This window comes from Pongo pygmaeus, chromosome X, assembly GCF_028885625.2.
Source record: "Pongo pygmaeus isolate AG05252 chromosome X, NHGRI_mPonPyg2-v2.0_pri, whole genome shotgun sequence".
Classification (NCBI taxonomy): domain Eukaryota; kingdom Metazoa; phylum Chordata; class Mammalia; order Primates; family Hominidae; genus Pongo; species Pongo pygmaeus.
Window position 1 is genome coordinate 14,966,099 of NC_072396.2, and position 27,797 is coordinate 14,993,895.

Sequence of the window (27,797 nt, forward strand, 5' to 3'; positions counted from 1 at the left end):
CAGCTTCAAACTTTTCTTCTGCAGCTTTCTCACCTCTTTCAGCCTTGTAGAATTGAAAAGAGTTGTTGAGGGCCTTGCTCTGGATTGGACTTTGGCTTAAGGGAATGTTGTGACTGCTTTGATCTCCAATCCAGGCCACTTGAGCTTTCTCCATATCAGCGATAAGGCAGTTTCACTTTCTTAACATTTACGTGTTCCCAGAAGTAGCACTTTTATTTTTCTTCACGAACTTTTCCTTTGCATTCATGACTTGGCTGTCTGTGCAAGAGGCCTAACTTTTGGTCTGTCTCAGCTTTCCATATGCTTTCCTCATTATGCCTAATCATTTCTAGCTTGATTTCAAGTGAGAGACCTATGACTCTTCCTTTCACTTGAATACTTAAAGGCCATTGTAGGGTTATTAATTGTCCTAATTTCAATATTGTTGTGTCTCAGGGAATAGGGAGGCCCCAAAAGAGGGAGAGAAATGAGAATGGCCAGTCAGTAGAGTAGTCAGAACACATACAACATTGATCGATTAAGTTTGCCATCCTATACGGGTGTGGTTCATGGTGCCCCAAAACAATTACAGTAATAACATCAAGGATCACCATTCACAGGTCACCATAACAGATATAATAATGAAAAAGTTTGAAAGATTGTGAGGATGTTGTCATTTCAACAATGTTCATAACATCCTTAGCAGCTGTAGATTCCATATCAAGAAACCACTTTCTTTGCTTGTCCATAAGAAGCAACTCGTCATCCATTCAAGTTTTACCATGAGATTGCAGCAATTCAGTCACATAATGTGACACAAAGACACAAAGTGAGCACATGCTGTTGGAAAAATGGTGCCAACAGACTTGCTCAATGCAGGATTACCATAAATCTTCAGTTTGTAAAAAACGCAATATCTGTGAAGCACAATAAAGCAAAGTGCAATAAAACAAGGTATGCCTATATATACATATCCTATTGGTTCTGTCTCTCTGGAGAACTCTAATACAATATTATAGGTAGTTAAGAAATGGCAATCATTAATATTGATATCACAAGCCATATGGCTTAGTAAATATCATAATGGCCTAGTAAATATCACAATGGCCACGCATCCTCATGCCAGAGGTCTTCTCATCTAGAAATCTATTTTAATCTATGGCCCTATAGTGAGAAGAGAGTCTGTTTGAGACAAATAAATCTCTCCTAAAATTCAGGAGGTGCATTTTATCAAGGTGAAATTGTCTTTATTGTTCTCTGAGAAAGCATCTCTAACAATGAAAGATTTGGTAAAAACAACTTCTTGCCTTCCCTAATTTGCCTCAAACCTCTACTTGGTGGGTGTCTATTGTAAGTTAATAGTCTTTTCTTCTACTTCATATTTTCAAGTGGAGGAAAGAATGTCTGTACTTGAGGAAGACATTTTTTTCTGTAGGAAACCTGTTCAGTAAAAGTCCTGACACAGGATATTGATATATTGGATATCTTTTGACTCTTTCTTTGAGGAAATTGACTCTGAGACTCTTAATATGGGCATTCCATTCAACATATTTGTATGTGTGTGTGTATCTTAATATAATAGTAACCAAAGTTTAATGGAATGGAATCACAAAAACATAATTATTAAAAGTAGTTGTGGGCATGTAGTAGGCTTTCAGTGACTTAAAAAATAACAGCAATCACACGTAATGAGAAATAATTTTGTTGATGGGTAGTAAATATAAAAAGTATGATTGTCACTTAATCATATAGACTTGAGAAAATTGATCACCTTACACAAACTATAGATTCCTCATTAAAATATATAGATATCAATTATTTTTCTGCCATATAATGTGGGTATTTTGAAAACTATAAAGCATTATGTATATGTTAGAGTTCTTAAGGTTTATCAGTATCAGTAAATGGTACTGATGTTAAGAAAAGTGTTTTTATTTTTTATATCTATTTTTTAAAGTTTAATATGTAGCATGATATAGATCAAATATTGTTTGTTGGTCCTTATGACATCATAGGATGGGTCACAATCTTTTCATTTCTCTTGTAAAAGGAGTACAGAATAAGGTTTCCATATACCTCAACCAGTTATAATTTGGTAAGTTAGAGGCATAGGAGAAGTAGACTTCAGTTTCCATTGCATTGCAAATAAAACCTTTTCAAAGCTCCTAAGTATTACTGTCCTTGAAAGTGGAATTGTCCAGTGAACAAAGTTAAAACATGAATTTTAACAGTAAGTAGATGAGATTAAATAAATTAAGTAAATGAGATTAAGATTCTAAAAACACATCCTCAGGTCTGATTTCACGTGATTTTCAAGAGTATTCTACATGGAAATATTTTATGTAACATATGTGTTTATGTAATTATGTAACACTTTATGTTATATAAATTTTATATATTATGAGAATGACACTGAGAGGGATTAAATGACTTGTCCAGTCACATAACCAATGAGTATTAGAGGTAGAACTCAAATCAAGGATATTGAATTAATAATCTCTTACTTTGAATTTAATTTTATGCTTTAGACTGCTGAGCCACTGAACTTGGTTTCCTTTCAAATAATCATAGATCTTAACTTGGTAATTCCCTAACAAGTAGTTTTTTGAAAGAACTATTTGTGAACTATACATATGTACTTATATTATTTTGTTTAAGCCACAAATTTCTGGTATATATTTAAAATTATATACTAGTTATCATCAATACCATTATGATGATTGTCATTATCATTGTATGTATGGGGATATAATGGTGGACCAAAACATGTACTGTCTCTGTCCATTGCAAAGCTTGCTACATAAGCAAACAGTCATACACATGTATACATACAATGATGATGAGCTCATTGAGTCAGAGTTGGAGAGCACTATGAAGGCCTGTAATAGAGTTGTTAGAGTAATGCAGGTCAGGAAAGGCCTTCCAGAGATATGAAAAATAGGCTGGTGTTAACCAGACAAAGATGGGGGGGACATGAGTACTTCATGAACAGTACAGTAAGCATTAGGGACTAAGAAAAAAGACCAATACGGCTAGAGGGGAAGAAATGAGATGATTAGTGGATGAGATGAGGAACAATGTAGGCATGGGCCAGACCATGTGGAACCTTTAGGTCATTAAGTAGTTTCCTTGTTCTACACAAATATCAATGGAGAGCCATAGTATTAACCAGGGGCTGTGACATAATCAGATTCTGATTCCGAACAAATCACTCTGGTTTCAGCATACAGGATGAGGTAGTAGAAGACCAGCTGTTGGTTCAGGTAGATTAGTAAGAGGATGGCTGCAGCAGTACAGGCAAGAGATAAAGATATCTCAACTGGGGTCATGGAGGTTAAGATGGAGGGAAGTGAGAAGATTTAGGAGAAAAAAAATCAATAGGGCTTGGTGAAGAACTAGATATAGTGGATGATGGAGATGATGCCTTGGCCTTTGGTTGGTAACAATGAAACAGACACAGTAGAATAGGAGTAGGAGTTGGAGGAATTATCAGAAGTTCGGTTTTGACACGAGTTTCAGGAGCTTTTGAGACATACATTAGGAGTTGTTTAGAAAGCAGTTGGATGTATAGGTCTGGGTAGAAATATACATTTCTGTGTCATGTGCATAAAATGATAATGGAAATTATATTACCATAATATTTTCTAAGTGAGTGTACTGCAAAAAGAGGAGATAGCCTAGAATATAGCCTTTAGGAAATCCAACTTTTATAGGCCAGGTAGAGGAGGATATGCCTGCCAAGAAGACAGAATAGGAGGTAATCCAGGAGTGCACTGTGTCACAGGGTCAATACAGGGAAGTGTTTCAAGGAGGAAGAAAAGGCCAATGACATTAGGTACCATGGACATGTCAAGTAAGATGAGAACAGAAAAATGTCTTTTGGACTTAGTTACAAGAAATTCACTGGCAGACTTAGTGAGAGCTGTTTCTGTGGATTGATAGGGCTGGAATCCAAATTTAGGAGAGCTGAGAAATAAAATGAGGAGGCTAAACTAGATCCTCTCTAATGTCCCTTACAACTCTACAATAATATAATGCTGTGATTTCATGCTGCTGGCCTGAGTCTCCTTTGTCACAGATTTCCTTACTCATCCTATTCCTGGTTAATAACACAACTCTTGTTAAAAGAAATGATTTGGCTGGGCGCGGTGGCTCACGCCTGTAATCCCAGCACTATGGGAGGCTGAGGTGGGCGAATCACAAGGTCAAGAGATCAAGACCATTCTGGCCAACATGGTGAAACCCTGTCTCTATTAAAAATACAAAAATTAGCTGGGCATGGTGGCGTGTGATTGTAGTCCCAGCTACTCAGGAGGCTGAGACAGGAGAATTGCTTGAACCCGGGAGGTGGAGGTTGCAGTGAGCCGAGATCACGCCACTGCACTCCAGCCTGGTGACAGAGTGAGACTCCGTCTCGGGGGAAAAAAAAAAAAAAAAAAAGAAATGATTTACAAAGACTATATTATTTTAAGCATCGTTACAACCTTAAATTTGAGAGAAATCATTTTCTTCTATCTTTATACCTATATTTTCTTTTGGAAAGAATCTTGAACACAAAAAAATCTTGTGCTGTTTTTCTATGTAGAACCAATTGAAGAAATATTTCCAGGAATTGATTTTATATATTTTTTTGGGTCAGGACAGCAGGGATAAAATCAGGTCTAGAGTTTCCATGTGGATGAATTTGGAAGTGAACAGATTTGAAGCTGCAGTCCAGGGATGTCTCACACTACACCATACTGTTTTTCTTTCAAATTGAATCATTTTCTCTAGGCTTTGAAAGTTAAGAAAACATATTTGAAGAATTGATTTTGTATGTAAATAGAATGCTTGGGCACTACTGCATTTCATCTAAAAAGAGATTCCTATATTTTCACTGTCTTACTGGGATAGAAATCTTATGAAAGGGCATATAGACTCTTGCTACTCAAAGTGTGATCTGTGGACAAGCAGCATCGACTTCAGCTAGGAACTTCTTAGAAATGCAGAATCTCAGGCCCCACCCCAGACCTACTGGATCATAATCTGCATTTCAATAAGATCCTCTGGTGATGTATATTAACATTAAAAGGTAAAAAGAACTTGCCATCTTTTGTCTCCGAATCTACTTCTTAAAAACATAGAATTCATTGTTACTCTACTATGATATTTAAACTGATCCAAAGTTAGTCATTTATGGAATAAAAATTAATCATATTATTTTGTTTTAAAATTAAGACCTCCAGTAAAGCGCATAGGTGACTAACAAGGAATATTCCACAAAAAGTAGGTTACTCTCCTAGCTTATGGTAGGACATGCATTTTTCATTCCCCCTTCCCAGAAGCTGCTAATTATCCACATTGGACTATCTACCCTTCCTCTTTTTTATTAATAATAATATTTGTAATTTTAATTTGAAATAGCAGGGTTACCTGTCATACTTTTGTTCAGATTTATGAACTTCCACTATTTTCAGTCCCTTTAGTCAATTTAGGAGAATAGCATGTGCACTTTATTACATGACTGCTCCTAGTGATTAACATCTGGAATGGGCAGATGAACCAAACTCCCAGTTGCACTTTTCCTTGCTCCATTTCTAACATGGAGCCCTGCTCTAACCTTTAACCATGGCAAGAAAAGATTGCTACTGCCCCCTGCCGGCCCATTGTCTCATTTCCTTTTCTACAAATCTGTGACTTGCGGATGCCCAAGGATTTTGAGCCACTGAAGAAAGCTCAGTTGGAAGGGGCTTTCCCTAGTACAGAGGTAGAGCGATCCTTTGGGAATAGGCGACTAAAATCAGATGAAAACATTAAAAAGGCGAGGAAGGCATAACGGACTTCTAAATTAAATTATCGATCTTCATGAACCTTCTTCTGCACACGGGCTTCTCTGTGCCAAGGAAATGTTCCCTTCTCTTCGGCACAGGACTCCTCTTTGCCTCCAGCTTGCACTGACAAAGAGTGAACTGTCCACACCCTTATTATAATTTCAGTACTCTGAATCCTGTTCTCTGTTTCCCTCAATTTCGTTTTCCCACCATGAAACCTTATTCCCTTCCCTTTTCTGCTTCAAACTCCCGTCCCGCCCACCCACCGACAGGCTAGCATTTCCAGGAGCTCAGACCCCACTTCCCTCACCCTCTCCGTCTCCCGACCTCTGTTCTCCTCTTGCTGTCATCGTACCCCCTTCAGTACCGCCTCGCTGAACGGCCAGTCACTCTTTGCCTTCGAACAGCAGGCACGTCCCCTCTTGAATGCTTTTCCCCGACCCCCGCCCCAAGCAACTGAAAAAGGAAACATGCGCACTTCAGAGCTTGGAGCTGTCCGAGTGCTGAAATTTATAGGCTGGGTAAGATCACGTCTCCGTCTCATTCTATAGCCCTCATTCCAGCACAGGATCTCAGCAATTTTTCCCTCTTCCCCCCACCCACTCCAGCGCGCAGAGTCCTTTCTTCTCTCTCATTTACAACTTCTTTTTAAAAGAAAACATTTTCTAGAAAAAGGGCTTTGCTAAACAGAAAAGATATAAAACAAAAGCCAAAGCTATCTAGCATGGCATTGTCACCAACTCCCTTTGCATGGTGATGCGATTAAGGTAGCAGCATTTTTATTATTCCGGAAAAGCAGCTGGGGGATTCATCAGTTCTGAGGCTTTGTCTTTCTGGGTTAACTGATGGTCCCAAGCCTCGGTTTGACCTGACCATGATGCCCAGGACTGGCACTTTTTCTTTTTTCTCAGCAAACTGTACAAAACCAAATCTCTTTTTGATTTTCAAGGAAACTAGGTTCCTGCCAAATTTTGAATCTGGACAATAAATAGACACTTTGTCCTAGCATCTTTCTGGAATCATTTCGGGATATTTTCCACAAGCAACACAGAAACAGGAATGAACCGGCAGCTAGTGAACATTTTGACAGCCTTGTTTGCATTTTTCTTAGAGACAAACCACTTCAGGTAGGTGAAACGACTTTGCATGTTGATATTTAAATTGTTTAAAAGAGAATGTGTCATGTAACTGTTGTGTATTTATCTGTGCCCTGGACTGTATTATTTTAATTTTATAGAGGAAAGTTAGATATCTTTTGTTCATTTAAAAAGCCTAATAATAGTGGGAGGGTGGTAAATTTTCACAAAAGCAAGTTTTATGATGCAAAGCCGCACTCTATGCAATTCAACACACATTTTCACAGCCAATGTGATATTAAGGTAGTCTGATGAGTTGCATGCTCTTTACATTTCTATATAAGGGTGATTATTTTTCTGAAAGTAATTTAAAGGGATTATTGGGTGCAGTGTTTTTCATATAAGATGATTGTATTAATTTGGCAGGAGCATGCTCATTTTAGATAAAATATAAAAGATCCCTAATTCTCAGCCAACTTGGGACTTCTGTTATATTTCAGAAACTAGAAGCATACTGTGAGGACTACAATTTAGGAATTTTCTTGAAATATCAAAAATTTCTTTTTACTACTATATTCTACTATTCAATCTGTTTGGAAATTGATTGCCTACCAAAATTTAGTTGATATGACATAATTGTATTTATGTACAAATGAGAAGTGGAGCATGCATAATTTAAAAAAGTGGGAAATTACTATTTTCATGCTTGCATTTTCTACGTAGTTTATGAATAGTTGTCAAATCAATTGATACCTCAAAATATCAAATCATTACCAGTAAGTGAAATAGTCATCTAATAACAGAGAGTGGAAGACTCAGCAGAGACAGGAGATGCTCTTACAACAAAGTATAGGACTCTAAATTTAATTTTCATTACATTTTATGGCATTTTTTCACAGAACCAAGATAAATGGAACACATAGTAATAATGCTATGAATACTGGGAAAACCCACTATGTTCCTTTCAGGTTTACACCTCCTACTATGATTAAGAAAAAATATAGGCTGGTTTTTATTAGAGTCATCATCATCATCATCATCATCCTCACCACCACCACCATCATAATCAAATAATACTTGATTAATCAGATGAATCTGCATATGAGAATGTGAGTATTTATGCATGATCGTATCAATTTTTAACTCCTACAAAATATTTATATCATCTTTGCACTTATTTTGAATACCCCTTCTTTGAAAAGCTGGCAAGAATGTGGTATTTTCTTAGTGATAGAATTCATAAGACACTATTTGTTAAACTATTGAAAACAAAGCTTATAAAATATATACTTTAGGGAAGAAATTTCAGTTAACAGTGGTATTGTGAAATAATTAATTTTGCTACAAACCAAATATGCTATGTTTAATAAGCTCTTTATTACTTTTAACAGGAAAATGAAAATCTGAGAAATTTTTCACCAACTTTCAGTGTTTTGGTGATAAAAAGTCAAAATGATTTAGAAGTGTGTTTTCATTAATATTTTTTAGAGAGTTAACAATTTAAATGCTTATATATAAATAACTGATAAAATAAGTCATATACATGCTCATTGTTGACCTATTTTAAAATGAAATGAAATGTCCAAATGAAGGTTCTCTTTTAGATATCACATTGACAAATATTAATAGTTGATAGTTGGATTAGAACTAGCAGATGGGAAAAATAAGCAATGAAATAATAAGTTTGTTCTGCCCATCTTATTATATATTTCTTATAAAAGGTAGATGACTTATATTTAGGGCTGAAATGCTGAAACAATTTTTTAAAGTCAGATAGAAATGATTTTAAGACAATCACATGAATTTAAAAATTATCACTCATTTCTCTGAATAAATAGTTTTAACTATATATACATAAAATCTACAACCTAAAACTAAATACATTGTCTGTTCTCAAACATCTTATGGTTAAAGTTTGGAAACCTGGGTGACGTGACTCAGGATTTATAGTTCTCATCATTTAAAGTTAACTTTAGAACATGTACAAGTTCAGAAGTTGGCCAAAGAGTTTGGATTTTTCTAGTTTTCTTCATACTAACATATCAAATATCTTTACCAAAATGTAATGTTAAAAATGCAGTGAGCATTAGCTCTCAAGGGATGCAAATGAAATTGTTGCTAAAAGAGTTAATGATGTGTTTAGGACGGCTTTCTGCAAAGACCATGACTCCAGGTCTGGAAAACAACCTTCACAGACCCTATCTCCTTCAGATTTCTTGGACAAGTTAATGGGAAGGACATCAGGATATGATGCAAGAATCAGGCCAAATTTTAAAGGTAGGTTCCACTTAAACTTACGTTAAGCCTTTGAGAAATCTTCTAGATGTTTGAATAGTTAACTGAAAAACATTTTCAGGGCTTTTAATTATAAAATGAAAATGACAAGTGTAGTGTTCATTTTATTTTGGTATTCTTTTGCATTAGTTACTGATATTTTCCTTTTATCTGTCACTTCCCACATTTGAAAACTTTCCTTGTTTGTGTTCTATTTCACGAATAAAACTAGTGTCATAAATTATGGCCATAGTCCCTATTTTTTCTTAAGTGGGAGCGTGGCTGAAAGTGAATACAAGAGCAAGTGATAGACTTGACTTGCTTGAATATCTACCAGGATGCATGCAAGATTCAGTGGTTACACCAGAATATTTGGTTTTGATTTTAAATACCTACATCAAAGTAGAGTTTAAATCTCTATAAAATATGCCATTTTATGTACTTTCAGGCCTGTTTAATTTTTAGACTTTGTAAGAAGAGGTTCTAATTTTTTGTTCCCTTTTGTTTAAGCATTCTCATTGTTTATTTGAAATTGTTTATTTGAAATCAACAAAGATCACAGAATTTTAAAGTGCACATGTCAAAGATGGTGGATACTTTCTTTGTTCAATTAGAAGCAAACCAATATTTTTTGTTTTTATTTGTTGAACATTACAAAAATATAGTTAATAGTCTGCAGAAATGTTTTTAAATATATTTAGTTTATTTTTATTCTGAATCAGAAAAAAATGAATAAGAATCAATTACTAGTAACTGAATCATGTTGATGCTTTAATTTTTAAATACATAGTTTAAGTGATGTTGTCTTTTTCTTGTAATGAAATTTAACGTAATGCATTGTGAAGTGTTTATAACATTTTGTAAAAGGAGAAACCTATAATGTTCTGGATATTATGTAGCAATTCATGCATTGCTTACTTTTGTTTAGTAGCAATTTAATGGCACACTTTCCTTCAGTGTTGATTAATTTTTATTATTGGCAAATATAAGCATGAAAACTAAATTTTAAATTCATTTCTTCTTTAAATGTTACACCTCTGAATATACCCAGGTATGGGCATATTTTATAAAGAAATTATGTCAGAATTTTGGCGAAATAGTATTTTTTAAGTATCTCCAAGAGAGATAACTGAACTACATTCAGAGATAAATTTTTCTGAAAAAAAAAAAAAAAAAAAAAAAGATCTTCATGTTCATCCCATTTCTTAATTTTGTGGTCATTGCTTTGGAAGTCAATATTTGAAATAAAATCTTGTGAGTAACAAACTGAGAACCAGCTTTCAATGGGATTGCTCATTCATATATTTATCCACTAAGCCATTCAACAACTTTTGAGTCTGGACTATCTGCAAAATACTAACAACTGTCGGGTGCTTTGTAAAACTGGGAGATGAAACAGTTTAGGTGCTTCTGTCAAAAATTTCAGTGGAGGGAGGAGATGTTACATGAATACTTTTACTATTAGATAGAAATAGGAAAGCACCATTAGGAAATATAGGTAAATTGCTACAGGATTCCAAGAAATGGAAAGATAATTTCCTATTAAGATATTAATGGAAAGCTTTATAGAGAAGGTCCAGAGATGGAAAATTGTTTCAAGTTTACAAGCATCTTGTTTCATAGCAGTTATTCATTTCTTTCTAGAAATACTTTTTCAAAAGGGCAGGAAAGTACAAAGAGTAATAAAACACACCCATGTTCACATTGCTACTTTAAGTGACCACACAAGAATGAGCCATCATTTCCACATCCAATTTTTTCCTGGTTCTTCTGGGGATATCACCTTTGGGAAATGATATTTATCATGGTTCCAAAGGATAAATAAATGAGGAGAATGTCAGGTTCAGCAAAGTGTGGCCATGTTTTTTTCGATCTATCTACTACTTAAAAGTCTAAGTACAGGATATTTTAATGACTTATAAAAAAGAAATGGGGTGGATATCACAGAAGGCTCTAACGTTAGTGGGATTCACTGAGTTTTATCTCCCTCTCCCTTTAACTCTCCACTTCAATGAACACTGCTACCTCTTCATAAAATTTATTTACATAGACCATTTATATCAGATCAATTATCTGACATCTCCCAAAGTTCTCTTCATTTGGGGGAGCTTGATTATTCCTGGATTTAAAACACTCCCCATTATTTTAGACTGTAATAATTTTTTCTTGATGTTCCCATGGAATTTTATATGTCTAATATGATCCTTCTACATATGTATATTTTATTGATCCACTCTCACACCACATCTGAGAGGGCAGGGAAGTACCTTATTTTATATATACACACATACATAAAATATTGGTAGTGTAGGGAAAATAAGTGATCCTTTTCTCCAGGATAAGGAAATTAGAACCAAGACAGAGAAGAAAAGGTAGATCAATTAATGAAGATTAGTGCTTCCAACTAGTTGTTGTAGTAGAATGTGAGGGTGGTAACTTTTGAGAGACCAGCCAGTAGTCATAGTGGCAAGCAAAGATGATCTTAGCTGAGGTGAAGAGAAGGAAAGAAAAGACAGAGAAAATAGGGAACTTGTAACAAGGAGGAGGCTTAGATAAACACTATAATACTTACCATAGTTGATTGATTAGCAGTGTATCAATGAGGAATTTAATATAGTCGGTAGAAATGAAGGGAGATTAGGAAATGTGAATGCATATAGAATAGTGACGGTCTCCCTGTAAATGTGAAAAAGCAATTTTCTGTGATAACTATAAATACGATAGTGATGATGATGTTGACAATTAAAATAACGGTGACTGATAAGAAGATAGAAGGGCAAAATTTGACCACCAGAATAAAATCAAGAGCCAAATATGGGCCACTGAGGTAAACAGAATGGTTATTCTAGAATTCTTATTAAATATTAGCATATTTCTCTGTTTTCCTTGCTGCCCTGCATTGGCAAGGGAAAAGGAAATGCATAAGTATGATTTTTCTTATTGGAAAGAATTTTTCCTGTATACTTTCAAGTCAGTAAAATATTGCATGTCTATTCCATATCCCTGGTGGGCTTTGAAAGATGTCATAATGGGCATATACATAATAAGGAAAAATGGATGTAAGCTAGAAAAGATAACCACCAGAAATGATTCAGACTTAGACTCTGTAATTGAGAGACATTCTTAGAAACTATAGGGAAAAAATAGCTTTTCTGATGTGTTGAAGCACAAGTGTATAAACAAAGTCATGAGTCAGAGTTGTCAATTGAATTTTATCTATAAGATCCATAGAGACCTGTTTCAGATCTTGTCAAAACATACATTTAATGAAAATCCTCAATTCAGATAAAAACACAAGCTATATCCATTCACAATTACCTGCTTCTGAAACCATGGTAAATGTTGATTCTATACCAAGAGATGAGCCTCTTTCCCCACTTAGGTGATTTGTCTCATTTTCAGTTGATTTATCATGGTGTTATTCCATCATCCTATCAGACAGTCTTCTGTCAGTATTATTGTATCTTGAAAATGCACTTTAAACATTAGGCTTTTAATGCAATGTTCAAATCTGGGCAAAATGCATTAGTTCTGTTTCTTTCTTTTTGAAACAAAGCCTTTATCTATTTTAATGAAATTTTCTTTGAAAATAAAATTAACTTAGTGTTACATCCTAGTTTTCATCCCGATGTGAATAAATACATTTCACTAAAACAAACATTCTTTTTGGGATAGAATCTAGAGTAGATAATGCCAGGAGATAATTATTCATTCCACTTCTTTGTGCCTGCCATGCACACTATTTTTTCCCACATCTCGAGACCTAAGTTGGAAAGTGTAATGTGTGACATTAAAACCTACATTTGCCTGAAATATGTTTTTCTGCAATTTCCAAAGAGCTAGCAGCTCAAGAGGTGTTTCAAGTATCATAGATCCACTTCCATGAAACCAGAGGTCTTCAGATTTTGCCCCTGGAAAATGATCATGTCTGTAGCCAAGTGGAGCTAAAGAAGTTCAAATGTTGTGAATACCAACCCCTGTAGGAGGTGCTTGAGCACAAGCGTCCAGCAGGGACACTTGGAAAGGGTGCTTCTTTCAGTTAGTGACAATGCAACCCCAGCATCGCCATTTGTTTGATCAGCCTGGTAGGCATCAGACATTACTATGGAACCTGAGAAAGAAAGAAGACCAAAATGCTTGCAAGTAACAGAAGCATTGTGCCTGAGTGCAGAAAGTAGCAGAAGCCTCCGGGCACCTGAAAAAGTAACTTCATGGCCATGCTGACACTGTGGTTTTATTAGGAAATACAGGCAGTAATTGGTTCAATTATAAATCACCTTGGAAGTGATTATGGAATTATCTGGATGATCTGCTTGACAGTTACCTTCCTCACAGAAGAATTCATATTCTCCCTTAATTCTAGGTCTCCCTTAATTAATGAAGAGGCCTGAGGTAAATCACTCTTTAATGGCTGAGATGAAAAAAAGCCCTAATGGCACTAAGCCCACATTGAAAAATATGAGAGTCATTGTTAAAAAGTATACAGAAAAAAAGAGTTTTCAGGTGTCTACGAATGTCAAGTATGAGTCAAAGTTGTCAATTATAAAACTTTTAAAATGATAAGAATACAGCATATGATTTTTTGAGACATTATCTTTTAATTATGAAAGCAGTCATTTTAAAATGGCCTAGAACTAAGCCCAGTTCTGAGACAGTTGACACTCCCATTAGGGCAATTACTCTTGGCTAAATACATAGGCTATAGGTATCAGTGGGAACCATTCATTGAAGAAATTAAAGGACAACTAAGGGAGAATAGAAAGAAGGAAAGGAAGAATGGATTTATTTTAGGACAAATTATTATAAAATTACCTTGCAAAGTACATATAGCATGGGGGACTATGTATATATTAGTATGTCTATATATATGCACAAATGCTGTGTTTGTATATGCAATAGAATGTCCCTAAAAGATACACAAGAGAGTGGAAATATCAGGTGCTTCTGAGAAAGGTGACTGGATGCCAGGGAGACAGGGGTAGGAAGAAGTTACTTTTCTCTGCATGCTTCTTGAATGCTCGTCATTACATGTATTTCCAATTCAAAAGGGTAATTAATTGTTAAGCACTTCCAGAGAGGTAAAGCTCAAGGGAGCGCCTCTCTTGGGTAGTATGGTCCATGGTGGCAGATTAGAGTCAGTGTCACTCTTACTTTAAGTGCGGTAACATGCATGTGGCCTGATTTCAATAGTACCCAAGCCCTTGAAAGAAATCCCTTGTCCAATAACTATTCTAACCTAGCTTGCTATTATAATGGCTAAAATTACAGCACTGTTGCTTCTGTTCTTGGATTAAAGATTTTATTTCATATTAAAACCACCTGATAGAAATGACAGTAAGCCCAATTAGTCTTTTACTCCATAATTCGAACGAGAGTATTTGGTTGTAGTCTGGCACTGGGGAAGAATATTGATGGTGCAAGGCATTATAAAACAAGACAATAGAGGAAAAAGGTTATTGAAAGGCTGGGAGTAACAAAGGGAAACATATATGATAGTTTCGTTCAGAGACAATATTGATGAAGATTTTTGAACATCAAAAATCACTGGCTGTGTCACAATTTATTATACAAATGTGTTGTTTGGTGTTCATACAGCTTTTGTATGCTGTATGAACATGAACCAACACATTTGTATATACTAGGCTCCTACTATGGACCCACAAGGTTTTTCAGGGATTTGAAGTGGCATCAAGAGGGCATCTACAGCATTCTAATGCACCCTGGTAAAGCATATTGCAATAAGTTTGTCAGCATGTCTTTCATTCCATAGTGACAGGGTAGTATAGTGGAAAGAGCCCTGAACTTGGATCCAGAGGACCTGGGTTCAAGTTCTGGTTCAGCCATTTTTGAGAAAAGATGTCTTCACCTATCTGTGCCTCAGGTTTTCTTCCGCCTTTACCTGCCTCACTTGGGTTGTACTGAGGATCAAATGATATCATGAGCATGAATTATTTGTTTTCAACTGTTACTATTATACAGATAATTTGAGTTATTATTGCAATTCCACCATTTTTCTTTCATAGCCAACACTTACTGTGTATTGTGAAAACAGCTGCTTGATTTTCTAAATGGAAAGAAACAAGTTAGAGAAATTCGGGCATCTTAGATTCCTACCAGAGTAACCATAATGTAGATGTCATATGCCTCAGTTGGTTTTCCTTTTATTAGTTCAGTGGGGAAATTTCCAACCTGAAACAGCTATTTCATATTCCTAAATATAAAACAAAGAGGGAGCCATTTGTGGGAAGGAATTATCTTTACCCATTCAAATCCCATCTCTGATTATTTTCTTGGACTCATTAAAAAAAATAATCCAAGTAAGAGAAATAGAACAAATTTAACTTAGTCCTATAAAGGAGGACCTTAAATTTAACTGAAGATAATATGACTGCCATTTCTGATGTATTTTCTTGTCCAGTTACTATAGTTGCAAGGTTCACTGCACAATAGCACTGAGATGATTTCCTATTTTAGAACAAATATTTAAAAGAGAGCATTTGGTCTCACAACATGGCAGGTTAAGCGTACCAGAAATGGAAGCCCATCATTTAGTCTTCGAGAAAGTACTGCATTGCTCCTTGGTTGATTCTGGGTGACCCCATATCCTTAATTTTCATTATTGAATGAACTTAAATATTTTTATCCTTAGTTTATAGAGCTTGCTGGTCCTCCATGTCCTGAAGGATAATTCAGTCAATTTTGCTGATAATCTGAGCCTTAAATGGCATCAATATTCAGGTCTCTTGGTGCTTAATGAATGGACAGTATAATGTGTTCAGTTGGGACAGTTAGGTTTAGAGTGAGAAAAAAATAGTAATTGGTTTGTTCTTGATGGTGTTGGACATTTTTCTTGGTGTGTTGCTCAGACACTGTGGAACAGGGTCTTAAAAATGGAACTATGTTTGACGAAGCCTCAATAACAAGGTCTTTGGAAGCATTCTGGGCTCCCTTTGGAGCAAATATCCAGGATATTTGCAGGAAAGAGACCACACATTTCAATGGTGTGAGAGAAAAAAACAACTCTTAAAGGGAGAGTGTAGTATTCTGGGACTATCAACAGAACTGAAGAAGCAAGGGAGGGAGTGATTACCAGAACCTGGTGAAGGCAGCTATACAGAAGGGTCACCTAATGAAACCTGTGGAGGAGTGTAGTCAATTTGTGCTATCCTAGCAGGAAGTAAGCCTGGGAATAAATATCCAGACCTTGCCCTCCTCCTGTTTTCCATTCTCCTGTGGGAGCCTTTCATTAGCCAGATTCAACTAACAGTCAGACAGCAAGGGAGCCCATTGATACAAACCCTGAAGGACAGCTTCCTAGGGTACAGAGAATAGAAGAGAAGAGAGTGGTTGGGGTGGGGAAATGGAAGACAACCAGCACAAATGTCAACTTAAGAGCAAACTCACCCCTCACCATTCAGGTGGTTGAGCAGACATCTTCAACGCTGATGACAAATTTAGTAAGCCTTCTTTGATCGGTCTGGAGACCATTTGGATATATTATCCCAATAGATAAGTGCTATCCCCAAAAGCAGAGAAGAGAGAGAAATATAGTGTAATGTGATTGTTCTGTCTCCTAAATAGAAAACAGGAAGAGGTGCAATAAATGGATTGGTGTATATGTGTGTGCGAGAGAAAGAGAAAGAAGGACGGAACTGGGGAGGGTGCAAGGTGGGGAGGAAAGGGAGGGGGCACTAGAAATAAAGGGAGAGAGACAGGAAGAGACAGAGGGGAGAGAAAGGAGAAAGAGAGCGAGGGATAGAGAGAGACGCGGAGGGAGAAAAAAAAGAGAGATCTTCCTGTGGAGCATATGAAAATAATTAATACAGTTTCCTTCTGTCTGATTTAATATATTTGCTAATATTAATGTGCTTGTCCCTACAGTAATTCCCTCCAGGCTCCCCATGCTGGGATGTGTTGTGGGTTTGGATTTGAGCAGACGATTTAATGCCAAGTCTCTCTGGAGAAGCATTTTTGAGATAAATTCTTTCCCTTCATGCTCTTCTGCTCTGCATAGACCTTGTGAAAGGGTGTTAGAAGAAAAGATTGGGTAAGGGGTTAAAAAGGCATGAAGACCAGGGGCAGAGTAGTGTGCATTTCCAGGAAATGGAGAGTTCTGGGAACAGTTGCTCATTTCCCGCTCTTTGGCTGGTTTGATTATCACACTTGAAATACAGCTACTTATCTTGGCAATTCTCCTACGTTAGGAAAAGCCCAGGACTACTGTACCACACAATTTTTACTTCATTTTTAAACCAAACATACATAGAAGGTGATATAATATACCTTCTTCTAATTTATTTGCATTTAAATACTTCAAGATGTTGATTTCTAATAACCACTTCGTGACCAACAAGACAGTCAAGATTTCTTTCATCAGGCTTTCTATTAGAAAAAGCATTTTGCCCATTTCCCACCACCCAAATAAATGTATTCAGAAAACAAGGGATCTCTTTATTTATATTTGAACCTCAGAGTCTCTGAAAAGTGAATGAGGCACACATTTGGCAAACCAAACTTAAGTTAGATGATGTGATTCAGGAAAATTTATAAATATAATGTACGGTGCTCACAATGGATTTCTCATATTCTACTTTTTCCTTTGAATTAACTCTGGTTTATTACATACGTTTGTATGTAGTATGCCAAATCAAAGGATTTAGGATTTAATACTAAAACAAATTAGCAACCAACCAGATGTGTTTCTCAAGCCACATTTTTCAGAAGACCTGCTTCAAAGTCACCTGAGAGTCTGGTTAAAAACGCAAATCCTGAGCCCCACACCTCTCCATCTACAGAATATATGGATGATGGGATCTTGGAGTATTCATTTTGTCAACTTAACTTAAATCTATAAATTTGGAAAAGGAAAGGAGAGACTTTATTTCTTGTAAAGGGTTATAGTCTGCAAGGTGACCATCCTGCAGCCTGGGAAGCATGTCTTTGGACAAGACCAGAGACAGGCACTTCAAAGGAGGAACGGTTGGGATAGGAGCTTTATGTTGAACTGGTTGGCTAAACATACATATTCAACAGGTTACAGAAGGCTACGAATATTCACAAAGGTGGTTCTGATGCATGTGTATAAAGCAAACATGCATGTAACATACAACCCATGTTCACTTTGAGGTGGAGACTTAACATTTAAATGTCTTACAGTTAGGGCCTGTATGTCAAAAGGCCTTTTTAGGACACAGAGGCATGCAAGAGCGATCTCTTTAAACCAGCCAGAATCATCAGTCCATGGTTGGTGGTCTTCTTATTAGGAGAAAGTTACTGACATCAGTCGCTTGTCCGGTGAAAGCTGCAGTTATGGTTGATGGAACAGGGGATCAGTTAGCATCTGTGAACTGGATGAGTTGTAATTGTTTTAATATTGCTTATCTTGAGACCAGTCCTTATTTAACTGCTAGTGAAGAAAAAAAAAAGACAACCTTGTGGCAGTTAGAACATAGTTTATTCTTTAAGTGTAGGGTGCATGACTTACCCCTTGCCTAGCATGGTTTTAGGTCCTGTATATAATTTCGTATCTCATTGCCACAAAGAGTTTGTTCTGTCAGTCTTATGATCTCTACTTTAACATTAGTGCTGGTCAGTCGTTGTGTCTAAACCCCAAAAGAGAGGAGGTATAATGAGTTGTGTCTAACCTCCTGTCCCATTGTGGCTGGGAACTCACTCAATTTTAAGATTTTTCTGGAGTCCCCTTGGCTACAAGAGGGTCCATTCAGTCAGTAGGGGCTTAGGATTTTATTTTAAGTTTACAACTTTAACAAAGTCATTACTCCCTACAGGTTAAGACCTACAGGACTAGAATAAGACATTTTTGCCCTTATATCAGAAGGATGATACCTTCTTTATAGTATTTTTCCCAAGATCCTATGTGCCTATATTGTTTTACGAAATGAAGGGGGAAAATCCTCTAAGAGAAAAAAATATCTAAATTGAGACTCATGAGGCCTGATTTTAACTCCAGTTTTGACAATTATGACCTGGAGCATGCCACTTAACCTCTTTGGGAGTCACTCTTGTCATCTGCAAAAAAAAAAAAAAAAGGACTTAGAACAAGATGTCTCTCTACTTCATTTCTAACTTTGATGGTCCCTGGTTCTAATAGTCTAAATTAATATCTTTGGGTATATCCTTTTGTAAATTGTTGACTCACCCAGAGAACTTGGATGCACCCAATCTTCCTAGATAATGTTTCCTTTCTTGGAAATTATTAATTCTGTCCAGCATTTTTAACAGTTGTCTCTACCTTATTTCAACTCCCAATATTTCATTCAGAATTGTTATTGCAGGGAAGACCCTGGAAACTTATGAAGAGATTACTGAAGAAATAAGCTATTACAATTTTTCCCTTGCTCTTGGTTTGGAGGTAGCAAATTCATGTACAAAGGCTGCTTCTGGGAAATGTAGCTACCAAGTTTCTTTAATTCAGCATCTGGCCAAAGATGTTTCCCAAAACTCTAGTCCATGAAATGCTCTCTAAGTTTTTAAATGTAAAATAAGTACAGGAAATTCTGCAAAACATCCTCTGAGAGAGACTTAATATCCATTAGCATATTAAAAAGTTGTGAGAAAATATGTAGTAAAAATAAATACACAAATAAATATTTTAAAAACTTTTTTTACACAGGGGTTTTCCTGATGTTCACTTGATCACAGATTCCTTATCATGAGTAACATCCTGGAGAACCAGTGTTTTATGGAACATTTTGGAAAATGTAGTTTTGGTAAAATCCAGAAATCTAAACAAATTTTGCCATGAAAATAGATGATGATGATGATGGGGAACTTAAATATACATAAAATATAATAATTTCCCAGAAAGAGAATATTCATAAGAGTGAGAAGGGCCCGGCATTCAGTAAATGAGGCTTTCATTTTGATTCATGGTCAACATTGGCATTATGATGCCACAAGAGAATTACTCTACAAGTTAGAATATTATTGTAGTCTATTTTTCTCCTGCTTCATCTACATGAATAAATAAACAAACAGTGGCATTTTGAAAAGCATAGAGAAAATAAATTAGTCAATACATCAAAATACTTGGATCTAATAATCACCTACTGTTTTAGTCTTTGTGATTTACAAAAGCTGACAAATATATACATTTAAACAAGTGACCTTTAACCCTGAATTAGAGACATTTCTTCAGCAGTATATGACAAAGTTTCATACCTGTATGAAGAATTTTCTTTTGGATTGCTATCTTCTTTTTCAGGCAGCTTTCAAAAATGGGTAAATCTTGTAGTTGTGCAATTTCCACTCATTTGCTGAGAATATTTTTTCCATCACTTCCTTGCAATGAAATTTTAAAAATTTAAATCTATACCAAAAATCTAATTTAAAATTGAAATTATGCAATATTTATCTTAAATAACTTGTGCAGATTTAAGATTAACTTCCTATTTATTAATATTAAATCATTCTAAGTTTCTCTGCTTAAAAATGATAATGTTTCATATACTTCAATATATAAATTCCAAGGAAAAACTATTGAAAATTGTTTGCAATGAAGATGGACGGAGAAAACGAAATGTCTTTGAAATATCACTAAATGTCTTGGGGAAAGGATGATTATATATAGATATTCTTAAATATAATATATACTTTTAAATTACTAGTTCCTCCTCCATGCTTTCTCTGAGAGTGTTTGTCAAGCAAGCAAGCATGATTTTTTTTTCTCCCTTCTTCTCAATCCAGGCTCTTAGGAATAACAGAGTAGGGGTAGGAAAATAGTGATGCCACGTCAGGCTTAATCAATGGCTCCTGATTCATGTCATTTATTTTACACACTAGGTGAAAACACATTGGTGATGGAGCCCCTCCACATTCTATATCAAACTAATCCTTTATTTGAGACAAAGTATCCACAGTGATGACATTAGCATTGCTAGTATTCCACTGTACAGCCCACAGATAATGGGATACCAATTGTCTTAGTGCATTTTGTGTTGCTATGACAGAATACCACAGACTGGGTAATTTTGAAGAATCGAGATTTATTTCTTACAGTTCTGGAGGCTCGGGAGTCCAAGGCTGAGGAGTCTGCATCTGGCGAGGGTCTTCTTGCTGCATCATCCCATGGTAGAAAGCAGAAGGGCAAGAGGGCATAAGGAAGAAGGGGAAGGGGACTGAATTCATCCTTTTATCAGGAAGCCATTCCAGTGAGAACTAACCCACTCCTATGACAATGACATTAATCCATTCATGAGGGCACAGCCCTCATGACCTAATCATCTCTTAGAGGCATCACCTCTCAACATTACTGAATTGGGGATTAAATTTTCAACACATGAACTTTGGGGGACACATTAAAACCACAGCACTGATTAAGTTTGTCTTTTGATTGAGGTTGGCAGTCTTAGATACACTGCATCTTGAAGAAGAACTGAATAAAGGTTAACTATAAAGAAGTTATTTGGGCATGCACACATTTGCTTACTTTGACTTCAAATTTTGTTTTATATCATCTGAGTGCCTGACTTAGATCCTTTGCTATCATTTGCTTCCAGGGTCACAGCTTCTCCATTTCCAAGGGACAGATGGTGTCATTAGATATTGGGGTATGAGAAGGTGGCTTTGCTGAATTATTAGTTATAGATGTCAAGGAATATGAACAAGAGGATAAGATTTTCTTTGGAACCCTGAGATTTGCTTTCCAAAGGAAGTATATACAGTGTCTTCCCAAAATATAAAAATTTAAGACATCATCCCTGTTTGAAAGGAAATGTTACATATGCCCAGGGTCATGCCTTGTGAATAGGAAGCCCTGGCACTGAAAATTTCACTTTTTTCAGAGGCCCTTTTAAATAGATGAATGCCAGGCTACCTGTTCTCTCCAAAATTTAAGGTCACAGTTTGTTAATAAGGTTGCCATACTTTTCAGTATTTATTTTATCTGAAATATTACCATTTCATTTCCTAGAATCCGTGCCCACTCTGTAACCAGTGGCATGCTTAACCTGATCTTTATCAAACTAATCCTATATTATCAGACATATTTCTCTAGCTCTCCCAACATAAAAGGAATTATCCACAGTCTGGAATATGTGTTCCTTTTATTTCCCCCAAGTTTCTGACTCACGTTTGTTTATCATGCACATATGCCTCATTTAAGTGCATCCTTTAATCAAATATTCTGAGCAAATATTCCCACTTAAAACCCAGCAGGCGGCTTCCTGTTCCATAGCTCTCCTGAATGCCAACAAAGTTTATAACAGGCAGGGCTTTCCGCAGAGTGTATGGATTTGTGACTTGGGGCAAATATCCTAAACCCCATTAAAAAAAGGATTTCCTTGGCAAAAGAATACACTTATCTCAAGGAGAAAACTCCACGATTCTACTTGTCAACCAGCTCTGCAGATAGGATAATTACACACGTGGGATTTTTTTTTTCTGCCTACAGTTGAAACTGGGTTTGCAAATGGCTCCTGGGTAAAAAGTCTTCTATAGCACCTCCATCCCCCAGAATGAGTTCATTTAAGAGGTGCCAATGTATAGTTAACAGCACTGTAGTTTGGCTGAAGGAATCTTTGTGAAGCTCAGTAAGAGTGGATTGACATGTGAAGCTTTCATGATTGAGTTATTCCTTCATCATGGGGCCTCTGTCATTCCCCCACAGATTGAAAAGATTAATTATTAATTATTACATACAAATTTGGAGCCATGTGCTAACAATATGTGCCATAATAAACCATGCATACATAAAGTCTCAAATAAGCAGGTACCCTCTCAGTGTCTGACTTTTCATATAAATGCCAGAATAAATTATCTGCTTCAGTGATAGAGCAAAGCACTTGAGGGTATTAACAAAAAGTGTCCATCAGTGACATCATGTAATATGCTATATACATCACAGAATGACACCTTTAAAAAATATTATTGACTTTAGATGGGTGATGTGGCAGGTGCAAAGAAGGCAAAGAAATAAAGATGGCATAATAAATAGATCCTAAAGGAAAGCTAAGATCAAAAATAAACTCCTGTACTTTTTTTAGAAAATCCATAGTGCAGCTGCTCTGGGGTGCCTGATTGGCTATATCTTTATCTGAATGCACAGAAAAAGGAAGCTGAGCTGTCACCCAAGGGAGTGCAGAGCTCAAAATACTAGTATCCTTGATATTCTAGGTCTCTCATGACCCTTGAAACTCTCCTAGGCCTTCGCATCATTTTTGGATAAAGTGCATGCACTTGTACATGCCTCACAAAGGTCTCTATGTTTAGGTTCTTTACTACATCTGTCTGAGGTTGAGTTTCCAAGAAGCAGACCCTGTGCAAAAGAGATTTATTAAGAATAAGCAATCAGGGGAGACAGATAAGAGAGTGAGGAAATGAGACAAGGAAGTGGGAAAGCCAAGCATCTATATTGTCAGTTTCAACATCTTCATTCCACATCTCAAGCCACACCTTCCCACTCTATGTTCCAGCCTCGATGCCCCATTTGCCATTCCTCAAACCTTTTATTTCTGGTGCTTGGCACTTGCATTTCTCTCTACCATCCCTGCCTTTCCAACAGCTTACTCTCTACTCAGACTTCAGGTTAATGTCATTTCCTCTAGAAAGCCTCTCTTAAACTACAAATCCCAACCTTTCCTACGTGCTCAGTCTAGAGTCTATCATGTCATTTCCTCTAGAAAGCCTCTCTTAAACTACAAATCCCAACCTTTCCTACGTGCTCAGTCTAGAGTCTATCTTGTGATTAGTTGCTTCTCTATTTCTTTCCATCCTAGACTAGTTCAAGAAGATTAGGATTGAGCTTATCTCATTCTACATTGTATCTCCAACATGTGACAGTAGGTAGGTTGTCAATAGACATTTATCAAGTAAATTTAAAAATGGATAATACTAATCCTTAATCTCAGAATCTGTACCAATGCAAACTTGAATATTAAAAACTGAACTGTTATTAAATTATTATCTGCTAATAATTGTGATTCACTTAAAATTCATGAAGTCCTTTCATATGTATCATCTCATTTGACTCCTCACTGCATTTTCTTGAATAGAAAACAGCCAGAATTTTATCATTCTTGTTATTTAACGGAAGAAAACGTTATCCTGCTGCCAAATAGGACTTGGACAAACACTACCTTTCCTTATATATAACCTAGGATGGAGGGGAGTATAAGTCATTAGAAAATGACAACAGGGACACTCATTCCCCATCTGCAATACTTTATTGAATATATTTGTAACATAGCTGCTGCCCTTTCTATTACAGGTTGAAGTGAATTTATCTTTGAAGCCCCAGGTTTTTGTGCACTTTCTGTTTATCTAGGAGCTTAATAGATATTTAATGTTGAGTAAGTGGATTTATTTACATGTAGACATGTATCACGCATTTATTATGCATAGGACACTGCGCTAAGTACAAAGTAGAGGGTGATTCAAAGGAGAATTGTTAACTTATCAGCATTCTAACCTGCAACTTTACTATCCCACCTTCTTCTACTTTACCACTATTTCAGTACCAATATCCCATTTATAAAAAGTTTTCTTTTCCATGCCTAATACTGAGCATGGATGGATAGTGACATCTAACTTATCCAAATAGAATCCCTGGCCTAAGGCACTCTCCTACTCATTGTCTGCAGTGTTCAGTAAATAAAACCAAAGGCGCATAAATCACACATGTTGATAATATTGGATATACCTGAATTGCCAGGGAGTTCTGACTGCTAAAGTAATATCAGGTTCACTTCATGGTTATGGCCCATACTTCCTTCCAACCAGTGAGTCTGTGGTTGGCATCTTCTGAAATTCTCCTCTTGAGCTTCATCTTCCAGCTTTACAAAAAAATTGAAGAGTAGTTCTCAAGTACAGGATTCTCCCAGATTATGAGGCAGTGAACCAAAAATCTTTACAAAAGACTAGGGGGGCTAACTAAGGTATCCACTAATAGTGATGACCTTTGTTTTTCTCTAGAGGGCCCTTGATACAGGAGAACTCAGTTCACTGAGGAGGAAAAAGAAGTAGCTCTAGGCTTTATAAAAGAGGAGGTACTTGAATTTGGTATTGAGAGACAAATAGGTGTTCAATGAATGAAAAGGGGAATTTCAGATAGAGAACTGTCCATGTCTGGAAAGAACATTGCTAGTTTGGGGGATAATAAAAGATGAGTATATCTGGAGGAAGTAAAAGGGATAAATCATAGAAGATAAAGCCTACAGAATAAAGTTAGTTAAGGCCAGAATGTAAAGAAGATTATTGAAGCATAGATTTAACCACAGGTAACAGGAAGGCAATCAAGGTTTTTAAGCAGAAAAGGAGCATAATTACATATGATTTCTAAGAAGATAACTCAAGATACCTTTCAAAGGATATACGAAAAAGGTAAGGGACCAGGGTTCCAGGACAATCATCCATAAAAGAGAGATGATGAAGATTTGGCCTTAGGGAGTGGCAATGGGTTAGAAAACAGGGGCAAGATTCACAAGATAAACTTAAGGTAAAATTGCATCAGACAAGATGTAGCGGGTACAATAGAAAGAGTAATGTTTGACTCAAGGTTCCATTTTGAGCAACTGAGCAGACAGTGATTTTGTTTATTCATGTAAGGGACATACGAGGATATCTAATCTACAGTTGAAAATGTTAATCTGGAGCCAAGAACAGATACCAGAGCTATAAATGTAGGAATAGTAGGCATCATATAATGACAGTATTGCTAAGATCACCCAGTGAGAATGTGTAGAATAAACATAGAAGATGAATAAGAATAGGATTTCCATGAACATGAACATTGAAAGAATAAGAGGAAGAGAAGGACTCAACAAGGGATACAGAGAAAGAGTGGTTAGAAAATCTGGAGGAGAACCAGAAAGAGATGCAGTCATTGATATTAAGGGAAGAGGGAGTTTTGCAGATGAGGAAAGCAACCACGACAAGTGCAGCAGGAATGTTGAGTAGAAAGAACAAGAGAAAGAGATCATTGGATTTGACCATTGGGACATTTTTGACCTTAGCAAGGCCCATTTCCCTAGAGTGGTGATACAAAAGCCCATAGTGAGTTGGTAGAGTAAATGAGATTTGAGAAAGTGGGGAAAAGTAAGTCTGTAGATTTATCATTTAAAAGATTGGTGCCAAAGAGAAAGAGAGGGATTGAATACTAGATTACAGAATTTGAGGGAAAGGAGGTTTTTTTTTGTTTGTTTTTTGTTTTTAAATTAAGATGAGAAGGGTACATTTGTAGAATAAAGGAAAGGGAGATTGAAAGTACGAGTGAAATAGAGGATAATTGATGGAGGAGAGTTCTAGAAGGAGCAGGAAGAATCAATCTCATAAGGTAGATGAAGAGATTACCTTTGCACTGAAGGAGGAATACCATTTCCTTACTCTGATAATAAGTTTTACAGGTGGAGGGGAAGGTAGTCAAATAAGTTCACATCCAATGATCTGTATTTTCTTGGTGAAGTAGTGTTCTGTCATCTGCCATAGAGGGGCTGCTGCCACAAGCATGGGCTGGTCCTGGGCACAGTCACCATGAAGCTAAAAAAGAGCATTAGGCCCTTGATGCTTTGATACCTGCCATCTTTGCCACCAGGACAGACCACAAAGATTCAAAAAGCATTTAAAAATTTTAAACACATCATGAAAACAGACTTTTCTAAAAAAAAATTTATACTTCTCAGTTGGCTTATTGAGTAGGAAGATATTTTATGTATTTCAAACATATGTCCCAGAAGATCAAGCCAGAAGGTATTATGCACAATTCTCAGACAAAAGATGAACAGAAGTAAAGGGACTCAGTGTCCAAGTTATCCATCAGCTCACTTCTTAGCCAGTGCTTTATTCCTCACTGCACCCATGCATATATTTCACACCGTTTTCATTGTAGGAACTCAGAAATTGTTAATAATAACATTGTTGGTTTATATTAATGAATCCTTACTATGTGTCAAGCATTTAAGCACTTTGCATATTAACTCATTTAATCCTTCCAATAACCTTACAGAGAAGGTTATTATCATCCCTATTTTACAGATAAGAAAATAGAACAGAAATTGTTTTTGGTTGCTTATGGTCATACAGCTAGTAAGAGTGCAGAAATGGCTTTTGATTCCAGGCAGTCTAGCATGAGTCTGCCCTCAGTACTATTAGTGGGATAGTAAAAACCTTAAAGATTTGTACTGTTATACACCAAGCCTATAATCATTTCTTAATTACAGCCATGCTGGGGGCTTGTGAATCTGGAGGCGTGCCTAAGGATGTGTTTATTATTTAACTTTACATCCTCAGATTTGAGCACATTAATAATCCTCCATAAATATTTGATGAATAATCAAACGAATGAGCAAAAATGATTTCTCTCCAATCACCCAACAGCTTTCTGCTTGGGATGTATTGGAACTAGGTTGTAGATCGTGGGGTGGAGGTGTGGTAGAGAACAGTTGGTGGCTAAGGAAAACAGAAGAGACACAGGGACTACTGCCTCCATGGGCTACACATTACATGATTTTGTCTCTGACTAACGGCATTTTGTAAACATTTTTTTACATCTTTGAGTGCAAATTTGTGATGTACTTACACATATTTCAAGAAAATGCTATGATATACCAAAAACATGCCCTTTCATATGAGATTTTATCTAGTCCTATAGTCTGCTTCCAAATAGAGTTTTTCTCCGGACCCTAGGAATGTTTTCATTTAACAA

The 27,797-nt window shown here is 36.3% G+C and overlaps 1 protein-coding gene across 2 annotated transcripts in view; it reads left to right on the plus strand.

Annotated features, from left to right (window-relative positions):
* The first annotated feature begins 6,507 nt into the window (after positions 1–6,507).
* GLRA2 (glycine receptor alpha 2) overlaps positions 6,508–27,797 on the plus strand; it is a 213,211-nt gene continuing 191,921 nt past the window's right edge. For both annotated transcript variants that reach the window (XM_054471731.1, XM_054471732.1), the window contains exons 1-2: positions 6,508–6,916; positions 9,009–9,142. In XM_054471731.1, the coding sequence (XP_054327706.1) occupies positions 6,849–6,916; positions 9,009–9,142 (202 nt within the window). In that variant the 5' untranslated portion in view covers positions 6,508–6,848. The remainder of the gene's footprint in view (positions 6,917–9,008; positions 9,143–27,797) is intronic.